Raw genomic sequence first — 11,079 nt, forward strand, 5'->3', positions numbered from 1 at the left:
CAGACAGACAGTATGAGAAACAACAATAAAGCACGTTAACATGTTCTAGTAGACACTCAAAATACAAGCATGAACCTGGACATGAGCGGGACATGTCTCCTTTAAGTGCGAAGTTATGGTGCCAGGAATAGAAATGCAGGACGTATATTTGTAATGGAGTATTTTTATATTGCCGCTTTGTTACTTTTACACAATTAAAGGGTCTGAATACTTAACCCACCAGTCCCTATTGTTACACTGTATATTAAATAACTAATGAAACAGAATAGTGTCTACGGCATGGAAATTAGTTAGCAAGGTGATAACGCAATGAAAAGGTCGTTTTACAAGCATTTTTGATAAATATGCCTGTTGGTGAACAATTCTTCCTATAAAGTGGTACAACGTGAAACGGCCTAAGTGCACAGGATAGAGCAGGCGGTAAAAGATGAGACGGGGAGGAGGAAGAGAGAGAGCGAGAGGTGAGAGAGTGAGGGGAGAGGTAGTGTGTGTGTGTGTGTGTATGTAAGTCACGGCAAAGCACAGGTGTGTGATCGCGGCAGAGAGACACTTCGCAACGAAGCTCCTCTCAATCAGTGAGTATGTTATTTATTTATATTTAAATGTTATTTTACATTACGTGAAATACAGTGTTTTGTGTGTGTTCTTTTTTTATAGCTGTGAACACTAACGTACAGTTTTGGGTCGGGATTGTTTTGTAAGTGGTTGCAAAACAATGTGCTTCTAATTGGTTCATTCTCATGGATATTGATGGGTTTCAGTGATAAAAGAATAACAACTAAAGAAGGAATTGAATTTCAATTAAATCTCTGATAATTGAACCTTAACTGTGTTGACATTAAAGATGTGTTCTCTCATATGTGTACAGCAGTTTTTTTGTTTTTTATGGATTTGGAACTAATCAGGAACATAAAATTAACATAAACGGTGGCATTTAGTGTTGATTTAACTGTTCCAGAGTACTCATGTATGTAAAGTATACAGTATGTATACTTTTACGTGTCATCTTTTGTATGCGCTCATGTTCTTTTTGTTTTTGTTCACACTCCTCTTCAGTGTTAGCTGTGATTGAGCGACATAGGAAATCCATCGGTGTGCGTCACCTCCGCACCCTGTAACCTGGGGGACACACACATCTCCCCCGCTGCTTTCTCCGCACTCACTTTTTCTGTCCGACCCCACCCTGCGCCATCATGGATCTCATGGAGTGGGGCGACATGGGCAGTGGCTGCGAAGATGAAAACTGTGGCCACGCATCTGGCTTCCCTGAGGACTGCTTGGACCAAGAGTGCCACTCGGAGGAACCTGTGTTCGGATTGATTGAGTTAGGTGGGTAAAAAAATATGAGTCGATATATGCAGGCAATAAAACGCGTAATACAATCTTGCCAAAGACAAAATTAAACTCATCAAGATGTCTGCCCACTTAGCCACGGCTGCGATGTACTTAACAGTGTGTGTACTGTTAATTCCGTCAGCTGCCAAACACACCGTCCAAAAAACAAAAGGGTTGAAGATGCACTCAGCTGTGTTATCACTAGCAGCCCCTACCAGCAGGCAGTAAATGGCAGTATAAGACAGGCAATTAAATGTGTTTTGAGATAGTGTGAGTCACCGCAACCAAGAGATGTCTTTGAGCATGAAGCCATAACTCGCACCCAAATTATTATGCAGTTTGCTGCAGCGGAATGCGAGATTAGCCGTGGACAGACACAGAGACACTCAGTCGCGAACCCATAATCCTCCTAAAGATTTAAAAAACAGAAATTAGATTACAAAGTGGGGATGCAACTAATATAGTTATCCCCTTTGACTTTCATCTTATTTGATTGAAGGATATTGTGGTGTCAGTCCAATTAAAAACCCGCCATTAAATATTGTTGCCTCTTTCCTTTGATATTCAAGTAATAGTTCAACGCCAGAAGCCGGTTTGCTCAGCTTAACATGAAAGGCCCTAAAAATCTTTTTTTTCCCGCACAAAATGATGCCAAAGTTTGAAAAGCTTCACAAATTTCCAGTGGTTTTCTAACTGGTCTGAAGTGAGCGGGGGTCTGTTGGATAACAGCTGCTATACATGTTGTACCTTTTGACAGAGCTTTCACCTAATGTCAAATGATTCCCTTAAATGTCCACGGGCTAGCTGCTCTAGTGATTATAAGTGCATGGTGCAGTAAAATTCTAAAATGTTCATTTCATTTTCCATTCTGACAATGTGTGGAATAAATATAAAAGTGATTCTGATTAAACATATCAATATTTTGTTTTCTAGTGTGTGTGACTGTCATTTACATTCCACTGATGCTCTTCGGCCTTCTGGGAAATACACTGACAATTCTGGTGGTTTGGCTCCGCCCTCACATGAGAAGCTCCACCTACCTCTACCTGAGCAGCATGGCTGTCAGTGATCTGTTGATACTCCTGCTGCTGCCTCTGGATCTATATAAGGTACACGCAGACACACACACACACACACACACACACACACACACACACACACACACACACACACACACACACACACACACACACACAGACAGGGTGTACCCTGTTTGTTTGTACCCTTTTTTCATGGATGTTGTGATATGGTCTGACCAGATGTTTTGCTCAAGGTGCAGTCACAGCAAAAATTGCAGACCATTGATGTGAATGAAGAAAGGGGGATGATCGCGTTTTGTTCCTTTTGAGAATTGTGTACCAATAACGATTTAAACAAGCACTTGTTGCCATTTCCTCAATGTTGGAACCCAACGGCTATCGGTCTGACAACAATTTAGCCTCTGAGGGCCTCTCTGGATGTATAAAGACAACTGGAGTTGGAGGCGGGGTCTCGTTCATATGACCCTTGCTCAGTGACGCATGAAGCTCAGTGGGCCACGAATGCCTTTTAGCGCATGTTCGGACATGTGAGCGCGCCCCAATGGCTAGTTCATGGCCGTCACTCTGCACTTTTAGCTCCTTAAAATTAGGACTTTTTAAAGAGGTTTTCAACACAATAATCAGAGAAGAGAGATTGCCTCCATACGGCCCTCAACATGGCGACGGCTAGCAGGGCCGGCAGCTAGCTGCAAATGGCGTTAACACCACAAACAGTTCAAAAAATAGTAACAGTGTTGTCAGAGCTAACAGTGTTTACCTACAGAAACCAGAACGCTTCCGATGCTAAAATCTTGTCCCATTGTTTGGCCCTGCCAGTTCTGGATCGACCACTTGTTCACCGTCATTCTCACCTTTGTGGAAATTGTCTCATCGTTCTTTTTCTTTGGTTGATGCACATCTTGTTGTAAAACATCACTATTCTCGTCTAAAACATGTTCTAACTCCAAATGAAGCTGTCAATAAATTGGCTTGTGGACCTGAGAATATTTAGTAAAAGGTCGGTGCACACCTGAGTGTGACTGCTCATCAAGTGGAATAAAGGTGGAAATGAAAAATGGCGTCAGGGTAAAATGATTGCTGTGTCTCTTCCAGCTCTGGAAGCCCAGACCCTGGCCTTTGGGAGACCTTGCCTGCAAGCTGACAATGTTCCTCTCAGAGTGCTGCACCTTCTGCACCATCCTCCACATCACCTTCCTCTCCTTGGAGAGGTACCTGGCGGTCTGCTGGCCATTCATGGCCAAGACCATGCTGACACGACGCAGAACAAGGGCTCTCATCGGTTGCCTCTGGCTGGGCGCGGCAGTTAGCGCGGCACCGGTATTGGTCATGGTTGGAGTGGAGGATGTCGGGGGAGAGGAGCTCGGGCTCGGCGGATTGAGGGAGGATGGAGGGTGGACGAGCAAGGAAGGAGAGCAGGGAGGGTTTATGATAGCTGGAGGGCAAAGAGGAAGTGGAGACAATGGAGGATTAGAGGAAAAAGAGTGGGGAGAAAAACATAAAATGGGATGGGGTGAAAGAGTCAGGGAGTCAAAATGGTTTGGAGAGAAAGGGGAGAGAAAAGTGGGAATAGAGGAAAGAGGCGAGAGGAATCAAGGGGAATTTGAAAATCAAGCAGATGAGGGAGGAGGTGAAGAAGAAGGAGAGATGGAAGTTGAGGAAGAGCGGCAAAATAAGATGAAAGAGGATGAGGGAGGAGGACAGGAAGAAGGCGTTGACGGGGGTGGCGAGATTGACAATAGAGAGTGCCGCTGCACGCACTTCGCCGTCACCTCTGGCCTGCTGTCGGCCATGGTGGTTCTCTCCAACTTGTACTTCCTGGTGCCCCTCTGCATCCTGGGACTGGTCTACAGCCTGATCGGACGGACGCTGTGTCTCCGTCCACAAAGCAGACGCAGAGACCAGAGTCACCGGCACACTGGCAAAATGCTGGGTGAGAAACACACAGTCACTATGAACACCCTCAGGCGCTTCTTTTGATTGAACTAGCGTTCACATAGAGACTAGTTTTGTATTGAATATTCACACGGAACAGAAAGTGACAAACAGTAGCAGGTGGTGATAATTAACCATCGGTGGGGCCACAGGCAACGACACCCTGCTAGCAATGTTCTCAAGCTTAAACTGTTTAAAATATCCGACTTGATCTTTTAAAAAAAGTATTGCAACTTTTTGCATCAAATTATTATGTAGATCAAGCAAGAGTAGTCTTTGTATAATAAACCTGTTTGTATGTAAAAAATCCAATTTCAAGTAAAATCAAATCATTTCAATAATGATTTCAAGCCATATTTCCAAAAGTGTCGCTTGCAAAGATAATTGTTTCAAGATTCTATTTTCATTAATGATTTTTGTTCAGCTTTGACTCCAACTATTCACAACAACTTAATCAGAAAAACAAACATCTCAGTTAAGCTAATTAATCTGTCGCTAATGTCGCCAAGCAGAAGGATCCTTTATAAAACAATTAAATTCAACATAAATGCTGAAATTCCATTTTTCAAAAACGTAGAATGGCTGTCATACAAAACTGTGAATATAAAAGTGGTAACAGCCTACAATTTAGCCTACGTTTAGTCACATTGTCGCCATCTGTTGGACAGGAGCGGCTAAACTGGCAATGGCTAGATGTAGGACAACGGGAAGAAGTTGAATACATTATGTCTCAAACAAGTGCAACAAGTGGCTAAAAGTCTGTGCTTCTTGACAACAACAAGCTACAAATTTCAATCAAGCTAAAGTTAGCCTGCTAATACATGAAGCGTTTAAACTGTAGAGTGGAACCGGTAATGTGGAAATTTGATCTGACCTGACACTTTTTGTTTAATAAGAAATAGGAGTATTTAATTCAAGATTTGATGCCAATAGAGTGCTGCAGGAATGAGTTCTAAAACAAGGACATGAATTAGCATTTTGCACTTCCGGTTTCCTCGTCTCTAAGTCAATGGGTTTTTAGAAGGGCTTTTGGTTTGATGCCTGAAATAAGGTCTGGGTTCAACACAAGCTTAAGAGATTTAACGTTTTGTTCTACGACATAGAATACGTCAGTAAATGCCCCACTCGTGAATTTTAAAGCCGTTAAGCGTCTTTAAAAAAGGCTGTTGCTAACGAGTGGCTAAATGAGATGACAGAGGTTGTTGGGGACATTTAACGTCAACGCAGCGACTATTCTCCCCTTACAGCCTCGTTTATATCCTCCAGCTTTTTACTTCTGCCGATTCCATTATTATGCCTCAAAAATCATAAATGTGATGTTCAACCAGTGAGATGCAGACTTCTGTGTTGACCTACAAAAAGACATCATCCCCGCAGCAATCCTATTAGACACAATTACCAAATAAAGTTCGTTAGGTTAGCATATTTGGATATTTCCCATCATTCTAAACTAAATAAAATATACTACTTTTTCCTAAACACATGCACATATATATATCTATATATAAATAAGATATAATTTGACCCACTAAACCGGTTATGTAACTGCTGAAGTGACATTAGACGTTAGCCAGCTCTTCAAGCTACAGCGACTTCCCGTTTAAATAGTTGATCTTTTGACTGGATGATGCTACAGATGTCCTCCTGTAACCAGTTTAGACATTACTTATGTCTTTACTAGTTAAGACATTTCTTTAGTTTTAAGCTTTAATTGTCCACTTTAGTTAATCACTAGTTTGATAGCTATAAACTACCGGACATTGCACACAATTTAAAGGACTTAAAAGATTTAATATTGAGTATTGAGGCTACTTAAAAACCACGGTAGTATCTGTTTTTATTAGTGTTGGAGAAATATTTAGCCACTTTCAGATATTAGTGATTCTAACGTACTCCCCCTGTGTTTTTCTCCCCCCTACCCCTCTGTGTCGCCACCTTCTCCAGGAGTGATCGTCTTGGCGTTTGTCCTGTGCTGGCTGCCCTTCCACGTGGGTCGCACCATTTTCTCTCTTTCAATGGGCACCGGTTCTGACGGACAGGAAGGGCACACGGACACAGACGTGCACGCTGACATCAACACCCTCGCTGACATTGCCATAGACGCAGTTATCAACGCACACGCTAAACCCATTAGCCACTCAGATTCGGACACGCACCTCGAAACCAGAAAGACGACTGCACACGCTCACGCAGAGCGAGGCGAAATACTCTGCGACGTCTGCGCAAAGACCAAAATCGACACACAAACTGATGTAGACGCACACCCGGGTAGATTCGCACACAAGAGCGACACAAACAACTCACACGCCAACAGGCCGAGCGGTACACGTGTACACACGCTCGTGCAAAACGGGACACTCATGCGAGTGCGCTCACGAAATAACACGCCTGATCTCACACCTTCCGCCGTGCGCACACCCACCGTGACGCCCACCGGCCTGTATGAAGAGGATGCGCGCAATGACACACGCTTCGACGGTACACACCCTGACACGCACGCGTATTTTTTATACTATCTGTCTCAGTATTTCAACCTGGTGTCCTCCGTCCTCTTCTTCCTCAGTGCTGCCGTCAACCCTTTACTGTACAACCTGATGTCCGCCAAGTATCGACACGCCGTGCGCAGCCTCGTGCACACAGACACGCAGTCCCACAGCCTGCGCACGACCACGACGCGGCACTCAACAACCACTTTATAAGGGCCAATACTGCACGCACAGAAACAGACGCAAAGTGAAAACAATGAGAGTATGTATAGATTAAAAAGGGTGTTTTTAAGTTTGTCAATTATGTATCGGAAAAATTCATGATAAGGACGTATTGATGTTATGTTCGTCAAAAATGTCAACCAAACGTATAGTAGCTTGGAAACGTAAAGGATAGGTTTGGAGCGCAGGTGTAAATATTAACAGTAAATAAGAAAAAAACTACAAACTTCATAAAAGCATTGAGCATGTTTCCTGAAGGCATTATGTATCCGTGTAGACCCGGTCCATTGAACTAACACTAACTCAGACACGTCTTACGTGAGCTTCAGCTAAATTTGAAAATGCATTTTTTTGTAGGGTGTGGATTTTGTCCCTCATTTCTTTCACAGATGAAGGAATGATCAAGCAGGCAATTTGTAGCAAAGAGAGTGCAGGGCCAGTGCCTGACTGATTGACCCTTTATCTGACTGAGGTTTTTTGTTGCGTTGAAATATCAGCTGCCTAAAGCGTGATTTATGCTTGCCACATCTGCGAGTGTCTGCACGGCCGAAGTAACATCGCACCATTCCACGCGGCAGCTTTTTGCCTGTCCGTGCTCATCCAACATTTTCGAAACTACGCACGCAAATGGAGAAAAATTTAAAAAGGAGAACTTTGAGGTCTGAGAATGTCTCTTTACCACATAGAGAAACCTGCACGGAATGTAAAAGATCCAAACCTTTCCTCAATTCCATGTCAGCCTTTGTCCGTGCGACCGTTCCTACGGAAATGTTATAAGACGCATAATAGTGAAGACAAACCGACCAACGGAAAGACGTGGTGGAACCCTAAACGGTCCTGTTGCCGGTTTTGGCTCGACTGTTTTCAAAATGTATATATAATAGATATATGTAAAACTTTTTCTTGGGGGGTGCCGCTAGTTGTGGGGGGGGGGGGGAATCAAACTCGAGTCCGTTCCCCTTGTTGAAAATGGACAAATCGCCTACTGATTACAGCAACCAATAACTCCCTGCGTGTATATACAGCATGAGAATATTGTACTAGGATTAGAAGCAAACACGAAACCCGGGCAAACGTCACTGCTCATTGACAATCTTCTGTCTTAATGTGTATAGTAGGGCTAATTCACTTTGAGAGTGTGTGTGTTTCACAGCAAATGAGGCACTTTCCACAATATATATATTTTATACTGGAGAAATTGTATGCTTACGTTAAATTGCGGTGACAGCAGCCGGCTCAAATACGCTGTACACCCACAGATGTGCGCACACACACACACACACACACGCACACACATACACAGAATATAATCATTTTGATTCATGTAGTTTCATACCGGCTGATGTGTTTTGACGTAATATATATAACATTAACGTGTCCAGATACGGATATAAATGCCTTTATTCGATTCACACTCACGGTGTTATCACCTCTGCGGAGGAGGTTATGTTTTCTCTCAGCAGGAAACACCTCAGAATGGATTTCCTGAAGTTTGTTGGACAGATCGGCCGCGGGGCTGAAGGACAATTGATTTGATTGTGTTGGTAACCCGGGCCATTTGTGCCATGAGATCAGGTCTTTTATAAAATGTATGTACGTACGTACGGAAGTATATATATTTGAAGTCTACACTTGATGACAAAAAATGTGTAATTAAAAAAAGAATATCTGTAGTCATTTTCTTTCAAGTGTCTCACATGTCTTGTAAATCTGCCATATTTAATGTTTTGCTTGTGTCCCCTGGGATCAATAGAGTTATCTCTTACGTATTGTTTCATAGAAGACATGTACCTGTTTCTGTGCGTTCTGGGTCAATTACTTGTTGAACTTTGCTTTCTATGTATATATGTCAAATGTTGGCCAACTGCAGTGTGTGTATGTTGAAAGAGTGACAGATTGTAGCATCAGTATGAAATGGTTACAGGCTAAAGACGGATTCTTCTTCCTAATAAAACCTTGAAAACCAAATATACTTGTGTAGGCTAGGTGTACAAAATAAACGAGAGACATTTCATGTTTACCAAAATATCAAATTATTATTCCTCACGTAAAGGCTTGTGCTCAAAGTAATGTGTTAACATTCTTCAGTCTCTTTGATCTATTATGGCCAAATAACACATTTTTGGAAGATGTGAAAGCAGAAACAAGAAGAAAATTGCAGTAAATCATAATCCTATTGCTTTATTCCTGCATTCTTTTTACCTGTAGCCAGCTAACCTTTTAAATATTTAGACATTATGGGGACATTTTTTCTAACCATGGACTAAATATAATCTGTTTCTTATCATCTAAACGCAGACCATTGTCATTAGATTTCCTAAATTCTGGGATGTGTCATGCAGTATGACTGTATGCTGTATGGGTATCTCTGTATTTGAGCAGTTTGTGTGTGTGTGTGTGTGTGTGTGTGTGTGTGTGTGTGTATCTGCCCTGCATGTTTCTAGACTTTGTACCCAGTTGATTTTCTTCTGAATGGTCAGCGACAGCGACTCTGCTGTGTTTTTTTTACCATTTTCACCACCAGTTTCTGTGCGGCCGTTTACAGTCCCCGTGGACGCTGAGATGGGAATAAACTGCAGTACTTCTCCAAAGACCATAGACTGTCTGTACGACACCGCCAGGTATGCAAATAGGCAGAAAACTGAACACCTATCCCTGGTAGTGACTTTAAATATGTCTTTTTGTCCTTTGTATAAACCAATTGAAACCTTTACATACTGATGTACTGTAACCCCAGGCATGGGGCAGGTATGACTCAGCTGACTGACAATAAAAGTTCCGAAAATTCGACGGTATCAGACCAACCCAGCATGTCGTAACTCTCCAGCCATGCAGGCCTGGTTCCTGACGCCTCCCTGGACGCCTCCCTGGCCTCTCTGCTGTCCCTGAACTCCTCCTGGGCTCTGGAGCAGCAGTACTCTGCCCTGCAGAGCCGTATGACCCAGCAGCAAAGCTTTGCCTTCAACCGCGACCTCCACACCCTCTTTGGAGGAAACACCACGGTCAGATCATAGTTGCGTTTGGTTTGCGTCCAAGTATCACTATCCTTAAATCGTACCTGGAACATTATGGTATCTGGAGATGAGTGTTGCTGAAACATAAAATCATGCAATGTGATTCATTCTCTGGAGGAAATTTGCAACTATCACATTTGTATATCATCAATAATTCTGGAGTTACATTGTCTAAAAGGTTTTTAATAATGTCCAAATGTGTGTGTGTTGATTCTGTAGGTGAGGTATGGGGCCGTGGGTGTTGTTGCACTAGCTCTCTCGATCCTGTTTGAGATGCTAGCCCATCACCAGACCGCCGGGTTGGGCTCGAGGAGCCCTGAGGCCCGACCCCCACCACCAGACCCCATACGCAGAATGTTTGGGCTTGACGCCGGGTCGGACATCAGCTCCATTGCCAGCGAGTTCCTCAAACAGGTGGCTGCATTTTTAGGTCCAGTCCAGTAATAATAGTAACTTTATCATTGAAGCTAGTGTTGGTAGTCTTCAGAAACCAGCAAGAGTACGCTAGATTAAAGAAATGATCCAACCAAAGAAAAGCCAGCTCAGTGTTTCCAACGTATTTCCAATCTGTGTAGCGAGCAGCACCAGCTCCAAAATTCACTAAATCTAGCGAGAAAGTCGCCAAGTTGACAACACTGACGGGCCTCCCTCCAAAGCCACTCCCCCAAATAAGTTTGGGGGAGTGGCTTGGGTTGAGCCTTACAGTGAGAATTTAAAATACTACTTACTATAAGTGGCAATCACTGCAATAATATTGAATGCTAGAATATAGTGTAACAGTAACACTCAAGATGGCGAGTCATAAGGTCGGTGAACTGACTCAGTAGGGTCAGTAACACAACAGCATCTATTTAAAGTTTGCTAAAATTATCCAACATAAGCATGGTCATAAAGGAGAACAAGTCAGACTGTAGCAACATACCCCTGAGTGTTTTGTACTGAGGAAGGGTGAGTCTTCTTTCTTACAAACCTTTGTAATTGTAAGGAGAAGAATGTGTTGTTTCTCCTTTTAAAAGTTACACGGACTCTCTTCAGACATTTTGACAAACC

General features: G+C 43.0%; 1 protein-coding gene across 1 annotated transcript; it reads left to right on the forward strand.

The window, feature by feature from the left end:
- Positions 1 to 1,193: 1,193 nt before the first annotated feature.
- Positions 1,194 to 7,006, forward strand: LOC306709199 (growth hormone secretagogue receptor type 1-like; the record flags this gene model as incomplete). Its single annotated transcript, XM_079177262.1, has 5 exons — positions 1,194 to 1,329; positions 2,269 to 2,444; positions 3,468 to 4,305; positions 6,252 to 6,332; positions 6,810 to 7,006. 5 exons carry the CDS (start codon positions 1,194 to 1,196, stop codon positions 7,004 to 7,006), a joined length of 1,428 nt encoding a protein of 475 aa, XP_079033388.1.
- Positions 7,007 to 11,079: the final 4,073 nt, after the last annotated feature.

The sequence above is a fragment of the Pholis gunnellus genome (assembly GCF_910591455.1).
Source record: "Pholis gunnellus genome assembly, chromosome: 17".
Taxonomy (NCBI): Eukaryota; Metazoa; Chordata; class Actinopteri; order Perciformes; family Pholidae; genus Pholis; species Pholis gunnellus.